The 14,718-nt window shown below is 32.4% G+C and overlaps 1 protein-coding gene across 1 annotated transcript; it reads right to left on the reverse strand.

Annotated features, from left to right (window-relative positions):
- Nucleotides 1–808: 808 nt before the first annotated feature.
- Nucleotides 809–14,450, reverse strand: LOC138333366 (nerve growth factor-like). Its single transcript, XM_069281746.1, has 2 exons — nt 14,436–14,450; nt 809–8,888 (listed from the first exon to the last, which is right to left on the reverse strand). Exons 1-2 carry the CDS (start codon nt 14,448–14,450, stop codon nt 8,052–8,054), a joined length of 852 nt encoding a protein of 283 aa, XP_069137847.1. The 3' UTR covers nt 809–8,051.
- Nucleotides 14,451–14,718: the final 268 nt, after the last annotated feature.

The following is a 14,718-nucleotide window of genomic DNA, read 5'->3' on the forward strand; positions in this document are numbered from 1 at the left end:
ATAGAAGAAATTAAAAGTTAATATTACAAATTAACACAAAGTTGTATGCCACATCTTGTGGAATTTTGTTGTCGACCATTTTCTGGCTCAGAAGCACAATAAGATTCGGAAATAATTCGACTTAACAGAAATCAAGAGAGAAAAAAATATTTCCGTGAGTGAACATCACTACTCCTTAAACGAAAAGGGGGATAAAGGTTTAATATTTTATTGTAGACAACTTTTGGAATTCATGTTCCTCAATTTGTTTTCTGTATTGACTCTCCCTTTTTCTCCTCAAATAGGAATAAATATGAAGTTTCATAGTATTTAATGTTGAGATATCCATTTCGTTTGAGTTTGTCCTTAGTATCGTGTCAACTGTTATATAATTCAATTTTGCTTGTTACGAGCATTTTCATTGGCTTAAAAATTTACTTTATCAGCCCATAAAGGAAAAAATGGCGTCGCCGTTTATAACGTTGCTTCTGATTGGCTGAGATGACGGCGTGATGATTTCATAGACAAAAGAGTCCCAAAATGAATTTTAAATGTTGAAGAGATTATCTTTAGTAAATTGAATTATAAGGATTAATTTGAATAGATTTTTTATGTTATGGAGATATAACACAAAAATCTGATTGTACTCTCATCATAAACCGCTTCGCGGTTTATTTAGAGTACACTCAGATTTTTGTGTTATATCTCCATAACATAAAAAATCTATTCAAGTTAATCCTTAAATATTTTAGCAAAATCCCTTCTTTACTTCATTTCGCTATTCCTTGGTTGTGTTAAATATTGATAATGAGACGAAACAATACGAATAAATAGTTCAAACTTTTATTTGAATACAAATATCGGTACAAATCAGTAACAAAGTGTGATTTTAAGAATCCGAGCTCACAGTTTCTATGACAACACCCAATCAGTGAGTCCGACACATTTTTGTCACATAATGACAACATATCACAGTTGTTGTTACACAGCAATGTTGGATATCACCTTGGTTACGTACCTCCATACACGAACTCCCATTACACCCTATTTTCCTCGTCCTTCAAAATGCTGACAGACGTGACAACATGTAAGTTTTAAATCAACACATTGTGAGAAAGTATAAAAGTAGAATAGAAATACACACAGTAAAACCATTAAATGAAAGTCTGTTCTAAGCATTGGACATATGTTACGAGATTATAAATCACCTTGGGTGATTGAGATCAATTCATTAAAAGGCACAGTTTCACTGGAGAAATGTAAAGATTCCAATTGATGTGCTGAGTAAGTAAAATCGATAATCAGTGATATTTGTCTTCTTAGAGCAGATGATTATTCATATCTTCTTTATAAGAAGAACATGCTATTTGTTTACAAATTGATGACGTACCAATACATACATGTTCATAAAATATTACTTCCCTGCATGAAGATATAATCAGTGCATGAGATTAAGATTTAAACCATTGGTGCTATATATGAATGAGAATTCTAGAAATCACACGTAGAAAATATTACAGTTTTCTCGGATTAGGAACTTTTTTGTCATTTTGATGGACATTAATTGGAATCTTAAACATGTTTAGGCATACGAACAGTATAAGGTCAGGTATAAAATCATGCCATGGAACAACGATGACGTCATCCTTGGTATCAAAATGCATTTCGTCCATGAAGACGGTAAACCTAGCTATATATAGCAAGACGCATTGTGCGTGACAGGTATACAAACTGTAAATCGGTTACAAATCCAAGAAATCATCGTGATTTCACCAAAAAATAAATTTACATATAAATTACTACACGAATAACTTTTACAATAGAAAATAATAGTAAATCCAAAATAAAGATGGAAATGATAAGTGAAAAAAAAACTTAATAAGAATTATGCCACGATAATGATATATTATAAAACGCAACATGAGCTTAAATGACTTAATACAGAAATTTACAAGACGACAATTAAATCTAAGAATTTCAAACACTCAATTTACACGAGATCGCTCAACATCGCTTCTTTTGACGAGTACAGACGTCGTTTTAAATCATCGATTCCCATCCTTTGAAACAAGAAGTTTTAACGTGAAAATACCATTTTAAATCATAAGAGAAACCAAAATAACACAAAAATTTCATTAATTATTATTCAGATTAGTAAAAATATATTCAAGAGACTTTAAAACATCCACAGATTAACTGATAATACATTTAATATAATTCTTCTACTACATAGGAAGACACCCGTTTAAAAAGGATAAGCATAATCCTCATATTAGACAGATATGCCTCTTTTAAATGAGGAATACATCAATTCTAACAAACATTTTCCATACCTCAACAAACAACATCAAAACAAGAACACATTGTTATGAAAAATATAAGGCAAGACGCCAAATATCAATGTCTTACGTAAAATGAACAATGATATTCTATAATAGGCAGTTTCTAAATAACAAAATCGGAGACCCTCAGTAAATTATTCTTTATTTCAAAATGAAATCTTTGGAATTTGTATCTTAATAAGACTGACCATTATAAACTTGCAAGTTGAATTTTCATTCTTAAATTTTCGTTCTTGTCACAATAAACATAAACGAACTTCTCCGAAATTGTAAGCTAGATATTGCCTAAAACAACATGAGATTTAGATGATGTACAAGTATGTATATAAATCTAAAAACGATGAGAAAAACGTCGAGTTAAACTATGAATGATATTTCAGTATATAGAAATACACCGGGTGGCAAAGACAACCAAATATGGCGCCCTCTTTTTGCAGAGGAGTTTGGCACGTACAAAAATGTCGTTAAAAATAAAGTACATGTTGGTATCTCGGAGGCTTGATAACTTAGAAAACCTATCGAATACACTACAAGTGATCTGTTCCAAGTATTCAGTCTCCGGGGTACAACGTGTAACAACACATCGTCTTCTCTGGGTTATACATCTATAAAAGTCTAATGAACCTTGATAGCGGTATAGTGTATAAAATGAATTCTCGAAAATTGTACACTTTTTGGCGTGGTGCTTTTATGCAACGTTACAGGGAGAAATATCCTAATCTACTTGTCATGGTCCTAACTACATCATTACCTTAAAGGAGTATTTATAAAAAGAAAACCATCATGATATTCCAATAAATTCCAAAATAAATTCTAATAAAAAAGGTACCGACCGAGAGAGACTTTGTCTTCGGATGATAAAAAGCCAACATGCTGATTAATTCCCGTAGGAAACATACTATGTGTAATTGACACAAATATTTTGGCAACAATAAGGACACTCCATCTCCTTTAATATTTCATACAAAACATACAAAAAATATATAACAAGAACTTTAAAGTTCAATACTTTTATCTTCGATATTTTAAAAACAAAATCACGTGTTCACAAAAAATATACATCTTCATAACAACAAAGATGTATAAATAAATAAAAAAAGCGAGCACCACATTGAAAATATTGATATCATCCCATTCAAATAATGAAAAAAATAGTGAATATGTGATATTGTATTGAATAACAAATTATAATGATATGTAACATGATAAATGAGGGAATGAAAAGCATAAATGTTACTACACTGAATGTTTTATTTATAACAACTGTTAAACATATTTTTACTAACTTTTAAGTTAATACAGATTACGTTTTAGAATTGGGTTATATAACAATTCATTTTATGTATGTGTTACTTTCCCGGTAACGATATATCCGGTTGGGGAGGGGTGATCGTCTTCCAAAACTTCGAATGTTTTTGTACCAGATTTTTATATTTAAGATAATGTCACAATAATATCGTATTTTTTGGATTATTGTAAGAATAAAAATGGCAGTTTAAAAATTGTATCATTGCTTGTAATAAGTTTGATTAAAAAAATGTAAAATATGTATATGTGATAAAAAAAACTACACAAACTATTGTGATGTGACAAAAGTATCCGAGGCAAATTATGCAGTCAACTACCCCGTATTCCTCGATCTATTAACCTGGTCCCCTGCTGTTCGAGTTATAGGGGTTTTACTGAAAACAACATCTAAACTTTTGATGAACACAATAACATATAAGTTTATCATGACATTATGTAAAACAACATATACTCATTGTAATGGTACAACATCTAAAACAATGTTTGTAAAATAAACCTTACAACACACTGATGTGTTAAAACATGAGTCAAAACAGTGGAACAACGACATTATTCAAATGGATCAAAACAGGTAGATGATTTGGTTACAACGACTTGTAAACGACGAGGCAATATAAGAACGAAAAAAGGATTTAATGATAGTAGTCTTCCGGATATCCCTTCGTTAGAAGCTTACTTACAACCATCCTCGATATTCCAGGGGTTCCGATCACTTACGATCTCTACACCCCTGGACTATCTCATAGTAAAACTGGAGGCAACAGAATAGAACAGATAATTTAGTCATTTGATGTACATCAAAAGAGGCGTATAACGGTACACTGTGGTTGACTGTGTGGCTTTGATGTTAGGCGTCGTTCTCTCTGTAGTCTTCAAAAGAAATCTTTGCTAGCTTGTGATTGGTCAAATGTTTTCTGCTGAGCTGCCTTCAATTTCACTATGAGATAGTCCAGGGGTGTAGAGATCGTAAGTGATCGGAACCCCTGGAGTATCGAGGATGACTTACAACTAGTTTACAATCAAAGTAGAAGTATTGTGACTCGAATTCCTATTGATTACATGGTGAAAGTTAATTGTTGGTCTGGTTAAATGATTAATAATCATCATAAGTAATAATCATCGTGTCGAACATTTTAACGACACTCACTTGTATGCTGTAAAGTTAGATATGTTTTGCTACAGAAATACATCTTATTATATGATAGACTGACTGCTTGATGATGAGGTTCTGTATCAAATTATCGTAGATAATAATAATCTTTTTGTGGTTTTGCATATTGAATAATTGAGATAAGGTCGAGGAAATCTCTAAAGTTAATCCAAATACACATTTCCATGGCTATTTTAGTTCGTCTGTTTTTGTAAGAATCTGTATGTTTGGTCAACTTTGTATTCATTTGAAACAACCAACCAAAATACTGTTAACTAATAAAATACAAGCAAACAATTGTCAAGGACTTGAAATATGTGATGCAATGAAACCTAAATGGATATTAACTAATCGTACAAAACGTCATATCAAATATCTTATAAGATGTTTAAAAATGACTAAACTTTTGTTTGTGTATCATCAATAAGATTGGTGTATAGTTGACCTTTAGATATTACCGTTTTGTCACCTATAACATATAAAGAATCTCGATTACTCTAGGCTTCTTAATACTTCGCTATTTCGTTACTTGCAACGCACTCGAAAATGAAATAGATTCGAAAGGTCAACAATTAGACTTGTTGAGCAGTATCAATTATCAGCAGTATTTGACAGGTTTCTTTCCGTCTATGGCATCTTGTATGGTCATCAAATAATGCCGATATAGATTGTACAATAAAATAAAAAGTTCTTTATTTAACACCAGGGAAATGCATGCTTCTAGTAAAGGAAGCACTCAATAGGTATTCTATCGGCAGTAATTTGTCTTCGAAATGTGAGATGCGATCCGGTCTGAGCTGTCGCGATTATTTTTTTAGCGCAAGGCCTTACCAATACTTACATAAGTAGGGAAACTGGACTAATGAGCAAAATTATTCCAATATATCAAGGCAATTAATCTTTTTTCCGTAAAGCAATAAGCTAAAACATCTTTAAATCAACTAAAAAAAGAAAAAAAAAGAAAAAAGAAAGTCGAATCTTGTTAAAAACGTTTTTTTTACCACAAGGTATGTTAATTAACAGATAGTAACCGGTCAGTTTACGTCTCTTAAGAATATGTCTAAGATTCTAGAATATCAATTTATGATTTTATCTCCTTACATGTAATAATATCCGTGAGTAAGGAGTCATTTGTATAGAATCATATTGAAAGAAGGTAATTCTGCCCAGAACTAATTACAATGTTAGATGATATATGGAATAGTAACCCGTGAAACATGAGTTTCTATCATAGTAATAGGGGTCAAAGAAGTAATAGAAGCTTAATAATGTTACTTAATAGAAGTAACAGGATTTTCCAGAAGACATGGGATCATATCAAACATAAGTCTGTAGGTTACGAATTACTTCAAATGGTATATAGAGAATACTAGTAAGTCAAACGATACGCGGCTATCGAATGCATGAATTTGATAAACAAATTTCTCATTTATATGGACTAATAAGAGCCACAGATCGTTTTTAAGACACCCAGTGTATTTTGTCGGGGAAATAAGAGCAGATATATTCATATTACAGCTTCAGAGTAACTACTAAAGTAATCGAAAATTCTGTGACAATTTTTGCATGTGATACGATATACACATCATAATGAACACAACAATATCCATATACGGTCACCATATGGGCTATTCTGCTAATTGGCGTTTCTGTCCCTGTTTCTGTTTTTCAACGAACTCCGACTTCATTTTACCAACAAAGTCTAACAGAATGTCACTGCTAATAGCTACTGTATTTCAATGACATGGCACTTTTTGTACGAAATTCTACGAGTAAGTGTAAAATTCGGAATTTCTTTTACATATGGACACTATGATTCTTAAAGTTGGAAAGCTTCTAAGACACAATTGCAGATTAATAAGATCGGATAAGCTAGCATAGTTGTTTCTTCTTTTTTGAAATAGAAAAGATTTTCGAAACCAAAATTAAATGAGCTCTATTGTTAAAACAATATATCAGAGAATTCATTTTTTATTTGAAAATCTTATAATGCCAGTAAAAATCAAAGAAAACGAGAATTGTGCTGACGTCATTGTAGGGGCATGTGACCGATATAATAAGCATAATTAATTTACATATAATTATATTTATCATTAAAGGACAAAGTAATATGTGCTATTTTTGTTTGATACACATTGGTCGGATTATATTTACCTTTAAAATATGTACATATTTAATTATAAATAGTAATTTCACTGCTCGTTGAGTAACGTTTAGTGGTTTCACGAAAAGCGTCAAATCTGACAAAACAATACAACTGTGTACTTAGATAAAGATATAACAATCAATTATTGTCTTTTTTATGAATGACCTTTTTTCATTGTCAATAAAATATATTCAATATGTGGTCAATTTGAAAAATAAAACATCTTTAATTACAAGACCATTTGTTCATAGAGATGGAGATTGATGGACGGGCACCTGTCAGTGTTAACAATACATTAGCATACAGGTAAATCCAGGTATGCAGGTAAACTAATGGAGCATCAACATAGAAGAACCTCTCATTAAGGACATGAACAGTGTACTGGGAAGTTGTATGACCTTGTGCATGAATTTGATTGCCGATCATATAGATCTATATTAGGCGATATATCTCGACTGGTCATGTGACCAGATCGTACCTTATACATCTTTGTACACAAATGGTCGTTAGAGAAAAAAACGTGTAGCACCTGTCACATGTATCTGTGTACATAAGCGCGATAAAGCTATAAATGGGGTCAATATTCCGAAGGATGGAGAGAAAAAAACTGCGAAGCGTTATTGAACAAAGGCATATAAAATGACATATGTCTTAATCCTCTTTCGGAGTATTCATAAAAAACTTTATACCTAGAATCAATGTAATCATATTATCTTTAAAGATAAAGATTTATGAAAATTCAATTGAAACATTAGTATCTATGATATGATGATTACCTCTAATTTCCACAGTAGTATGGTTATCAATATAGCAAAAACAAACAATGATAAGGAAATGCAAAAATGGATATGATGGGATGAAAATGATAGCTTACAGCAACTATGTGTATCAAACTTGGTAAAAACAATAATGACAAAATTACCTCAAAAACGTAATGTAATTTTTGTATGTTAGTCACATACCATGACAATGCTCCTATAAAGCAAATAAAAAACAAACAAAGCGGTTAATACGGGACATCGACAGGGACGAAAATATTCATACGGATTTAGAAAATAAATAAAATTATTATGTACATGTACAATTAAATAATTAATAAATAATAACCTACAATTTTTAACGTCGACTAGGATCCATTGGTGTTGGAAAGGTGATCCAAAAGGCTGCGCTGTCCGGTCCGGTGCTTTCGTTGTATTTTACAGTTACACGAACCGTTGATTTCTATAAGACTCCAATCCTCTTCCCCAGCCTCATTTCTTATAAATGCGTAAGAAAATATTTTCTTTGTCACGCACTCTGACTGAAAGTGTCTTCTATCTGTTCCTAAACAGGGGGATCCTGCATCTACACAAACAGTTTCGTAAATATACTGATCAATTCTTCTTCCTCCTACCTCTATATAAGGTAAAACTGTCACTCTATGTCCCCACATATTAACAGATTCCGATATCTGCACCCAATCACTCATACTCGTACACGCGCTCATTGGGCTGCCATAACGCACGTGGTTCCCGCCATGCGATCTACGCCGCCTTTTCCGACCAATTTCAGACAAACCATGTCCATGTCTCCGTTTGCGCTGGCGTCTGTCCTTCTTATTGTGGTTGCTTTTCCCCTTTTTCAATCTTTTTTGACTAATTTTTAAATGTTCGGTTGCAACTGGAATACTTTTAGTCGTCATATCTTGAAATGATGGCGGAAGTGTTGGTTTTCCAACTGAAAACGCGACATGAGTCAGCGCAACATTTTCGGTATGGTTTCCAAGAATTGGAAAAAACGTCTCATCATGATTTCGAACTTTCCAGTATCCAGGCACTTTGTCGTTAATCATAACTTCTTCAGACATATTCCGTCTAGATTTCCGATGACCTCTACGTGTATTTCTGAGAGACGAAGCGTCAGTTAAATGGCTTATTGTAACAGCCAAAATCAGCAACTTGATGCCATACTTTGGATTAATCATCTGAAAAATAAAATCAGTAAAAGAAGTTACTAGTTTTGTCAAAGTTTCAATTCTAGGAAAAGCTCATTTAAAAACTTCGATTGGTTATAAAACCTACACAACTTCTTGTAAAACCCGGATTCTAAGTAAAACTGGATAAGTTTTTACGTAGTAACGAGAAATTCAATATAAATCTACAGGAGTTTAACTAGTGAAAGACAGGTAATTTACATACCAATTTCCCTTTCTGCGTGAATTCCAACATTTTCTAATCTTTAAATCGGTATTAATCCTTCATAAAACACTTCAGCGTCCATATTCACGAAACAAAAATAAAAAATCCAAAAAATGATTCTTAAATATTGTTGTATTTAACAACAACTGAAGTTGATGTTAAAAACCTAGAAAACAAGTTTATAAGACTAAAGGTAATATGGCACATGTCTCTTCCTTTCGAATTCACACTCTCCACGATGCTGTTCCTATAACCTCCCTCCGAATGTGCTGTTCGAGTATAAGTGTCACCTAGGTATAGCGACAAAGGGTTTATATAGTCACATCATTTGCAATTAAGTTAGGACATTATAACCGCAGCCGACCTCAGCGAGGACACAGATGAAATGTGAGAGAAATGGACGGAGCCATTTCTTTGTACAGATTGTCAAGATTATTACAGTTGCTGAGTGTTGTATTGTCGGGGCATGGCGACGATGATTTGGGTCACAAGTTATGTAGAATTAATGGCAGGAGATACTAGAAAATAGCCAACAAGAGAGTTTATTGGCGCAAAGTGTATCTCTGTAAACGAGAGCTGTCAAACGTTTGTTATAGGCCTGATCATTACACAGTGAATAACCTCCACACAGACATCTATCTCGTTATTGACTTTTCTCCCGATCTAATGGGTTTTACACATATTAATCGCATATCGACAACAATCATTTCATGCACAATTATCTATTTTTCTGATTTATGACGGGGATATGATAGTTAATTTCTCTAAGTTCAATTGTCGTTGTATCATAATATATGAACATAATACTGAAACGGATTTCTTGTTTTTTTGTTCGATACCTGATTATTCCGTATATGGCTCCCTAATAAAATATGCTTGGATATTGCATGCATGCCAATGGTCGTTAAGCAATTGATTTCCCGACTAAAACATTCAATTTAAAACATCTGATAGAATACCTTAAAGTTTACATTTTGACATGTTATTTTTACTTCATTAATCTATTCAAAACCACAAGGTTTGATGAATTAAGCTGTGAAAAATCAATCAAATGGCTTCAGATGTCATATAAACGTTACTTAAAACATATAAATTATGAACTGTAAAATGGTCGTTTTATGCCTTGATATGTATGTTTAATGGAAACATAACTGCAGATATCACTAATGTATAATGAAATTGTAGACCACAATTTGGCTTCATGGTCTGGCCGTATTTACTTATTGCACTTCACTATAAATGTAAATATAATGATTTTTGGCAGTACTGCCAAAAATAATTTTCAGCTGTTATTTGTATATGTAACATTAAAAAAGTACTGTAATTTCCAAAATGTTGGTAGCTTTTGGTAATAAATAACATATTAAAAGCTTATCTTGATTCGTGAGTATGAAAAATACGACATATATAACTTTAAAGCATAGCTAATAAATGGAATAAATCGAACTTTCAGCAAATAGTAGCAATGAAATAAATTCATAATGCAAATTTGATTAAAACAAATATGTAATCAAAATAGAATTCATTGTCCTGAAATCTAGTTGTGATTCGATATCCCTGTGACATTAAAGTCTTCTTATGAAAGTTATAAAATAAGTAAAATGGCATACCAAATGTTGATATTAAAGTTTAATTATAGATCGCATTGCCTCAGAAGTAAATCATCGTGGTATAACAAAAGGAAGTGTCTCAAATATTTCAACATAAATTGAAATATAATTTGTATCGGTTAATTCTCAGGAAAGATATTGCTATCTTTTAAAAAAAGAATACAGAAGCAAATTTTAATTATGAGAACTTTTCATGCCGATTGTGAATACCAAATGCAAAAATTAGGATCTGAATGAAGTAAAATGCATCGGAACGCAACTAGAATGTTAGTAATGTGTTGTTAATTAGCATGACATTCCAGAAAAATATTATGCACGGTTTTCATATGTATCTGACTTACATAGTGGAAATCCATCAAGATGTCTGTAGTATCTCAGGTAATTAACTAGTAACAGATGTTAGGAGAGCAGGAGGTGACTGTTGATCGTCTTAGCAACCAGACATATACTGAGAAGCTGCCATTTTCGCCATATTTATACTTTTTGGTAAAGATGCAAATCATTTTTGAAAAATATAAACAGTTGGGTATTTGTATGTTGCCGTACCGATATTGGTTGGCCAGACTTCCTATGATAAGCTACATACCGTCATTGTTGGGTGATGACGTATTTACCTGTGTCCATGCGTAGGCCCTGTTTTCTTACCTATACACTCTATTCATAAGGGTTATAGCATAGGATTATCACATGTAATATATGCAAAACAAGACTTTTCTGTTAACCTTGCTTTCAAAACAAAGTTTCTACAATAGCATATGGACAGTATACAAGTGCAATTCCATTGTGTGGTTTTAATTACGATTTCACTCACCTGTTTTTAACACTCTTTACTCCTACATAATAATTCTGCTTTCTTGACCCTTTAAGTGACTGATTGAATGAAATTAAAAAATCTGATAAATCATCATTAGGAAGCAGCCATTTAACAATCAATTAATCAAATTTTAGTGTGTTACCAGTATACAGTCTAGAGCCTAACAATGCTCGTGGTTATTCTGACAATCCCCTGACAATTTCCCTATCAGTGTTTCATTGATGATTCAGCTCAAAGATTACAATCATACACTAATAACATAATGTTATGCAAATAAAAGCATTTGTATGCAAATAAACCCTTTGACCTTTTTGTTCATGAAACACCTTGCCGGAAGATAGCAATGATGGCAAATAATAATGATAATCATATCAAAATCCTGATTGGATCACTATTCGCATATCAATTATTGTTGGGTTTTTTTTTGTAAATAATTTCGTCTTTGCAATTCTAGTTTGAAAGGCAATACTTTTGTTTGTAAAAAAGAAAAGAACATAAATTATGCATCTGTTATCATTGTTCGAACATGTCTTTCACTTTTTTTTTTACCTTGAATATGAAATAAAACATATAATGATTTATCTTATCATACCTTTTTGTTAATCTTATAACAAATATCACGAGAAAAACAATACAGCATGTTTGATATTTCATTATTTACCAACACAAAATGCACGTTTCTCTAGTTTATCATCATTATGATATATGACGGGTTGCCAACTGTCGATCAAACTGCACGATACTTTGTATTGTGTAAGGTACACGTGTGTTTGCGGGCACGAGGCTACATACTGCCTGACGATTGGTCAAATGCCATGATTTTCCATTTTTATGTTATCAATTTTCCATTTCTAAATAGCAACATTCCTTTATCCCATAATTTTATTTTTACTTGATATTTTTGATAACAATGTCTAAGTTGCTAGTTCAAGAAGAATCACTACTTAGAATCGTTATAGTGACAGAAATAGTAATAGCGTCCTGCGAGTCCAGCGGCGCTACTGATTTACATGATAGTTACTAAATGACATTTATCGGTCAGCTGACCATACAGAGCGACACACATACGGAAGTATCGGATACTGGTCAAGTAGATACACCGTCATATCATGAACCTAGGTGACTGGTCAGCGAATGATAAGTAGTTAATGACGTAAACAAAGATCATGGACTAGACATTTAATCAGCTTCATTTTCGTGTTCATGGAATCTTCTAGAAATTACAAATTTTGTATTGATTCGATGGCGTCAATGATGACCAATTCTATGTAATTGTCCAGAAATCACGGAAGAAATGCAAATGTGTAAAGTGTGGTAACTGGGAGAAAACGATTTCAAAATGACCATTATCTTAATTCTGATTCTAAATCTAAAAATCATATTTAGATTAATCTGAATATATCGAACCATGATAACGATGATAGATATTTTTTTATAAATAGAAATTGCTGAACAATTTAATTGGAATATCGATTTTATCCCTGACTGCTTTAGTATATAATAAGTGTAAATGTCGATGGCCGCTTTGGTTCTAATTGTTACGTAATCATGACAATGGTTGGGTTCATTTTAAAAAATAGCTTTTAAATGGCTCTTTAAAAATCAGCATAAAACAGTAGTTGGGATATCTATATCTCGTCAGTAATGCTAAGTACTAAAACAATAAAAAAATAATCTCTTGATATTGATCATGATAGTGATTTGTCTATTCTTGAATATATCGATAATAAAGCCATTTGCGTCTGTCTTATTGGTAATGTAATTGCAGAAAATTGTATATTATCAAATGCATCACTTCTATAATTTAGTATTGTTGAAGACCTACAGACCTACTTCTCTTAAGTAAGTTTCCACGGACACGATATTGTACAATATCTACACATATAGTTGTTTCTTCAATCAGATTTACGTCCCTGCTTTACCTACACAATCTCGGTAGTGGCAATTACAATCACAAGCTTATTACAAACACATCTATCTTTATGTTAAAAAAAAAAAAAAAAACGGAAGAAAACTCTTGGAAACCATTTTTATTCCTGGATAACTTTATTTGTGAAAGCGTAGAAATGTTAAAAATAAGTAAAAAAAAAAAAAAAAAAATGTCATGTGTCGACTGACTTGATCATTGTCTGATTCTTGACGGAAGACGACAAGACAGCTAGCTGTATTTTTTTTTAAATTTGACAAACGTTTGTTACATGAGTTAGCTCACCAAGATATATGAAACACTTCTTTTATGTAATGATATTTGTTACACAACCGGTGGATGTTTCCATGCGTGACGTTTCGACGACTAATACGATATGTATACTGTCATCTTTATCAATCACATATACAAGACCAGGCATAAGGCAAAGAGTAGCGGGATTACGTCATATCGGCACTATTGCAATGCTATAGCATAGTGTTGTGTAATGAATATTCCCGAAGTAGACTTCATTTCGAAGACAAATCGTACACTTTTTTCTACATACTTATACATATATGTCACCTGGTAATGTTTCTGTAAAGTTGGCAGTGTACACATAGTACTAGTCATCGAAATAACACTCATGAAACATCCACAGGTTAACAAATATCATTGCATACTAAGCCATACTTTTCAATTGAGGAAACATTACTTTTATTTCCAGATATCCTCTTTTACAACTGCTAAGAAAAAAACAAAACAAATTAAAAAAAAACCCCAAAAACTGTCCATGTATTGTTTTTCATAAACGGTGTTCAGCACCACCTTGTGGTAAATGTATTACGGTATTACAATATGGACGATAAAGTGAATCACTTCAAATCGAGCGATGCAGGATCCACATTGCAGTACAGAAGTTTTGTATTGATCGTATTATTATTATACACCTGTTTATTGGTAGCCAGATGGTATCCCGATCATTAACGTATCATTAACTTACCTTCACATTCTCCATACTAGATCAACAGTTAAATGATTTTATCGACAATAAAAGACATGCGTTCAGACAGGTGTGAATACGGTAAATCAGAGACTATAACAAAATATGGTCACTGATCTCTTAGATAACGATACCAAACGAGAACCCTTTCTCATCTTACTCAATTCCCCAAAGCTCCAAGACAAAGAAGCCGTAGGAGTAAATATCATTTCCGGATTTCCCAACAAAGTATTTCGGAAAAACCGTTTAGAAATTTGTTTCTTTTCTCAATGTGTCTCAAAGT

Source organism: Argopecten irradians, chromosome 1 (assembly GCF_041381155.1).
Source record: "Argopecten irradians isolate NY chromosome 1, Ai_NY, whole genome shotgun sequence".
Taxonomy (NCBI): domain Eukaryota; kingdom Metazoa; phylum Mollusca; class Bivalvia; order Pectinida; family Pectinidae; genus Argopecten; species Argopecten irradians.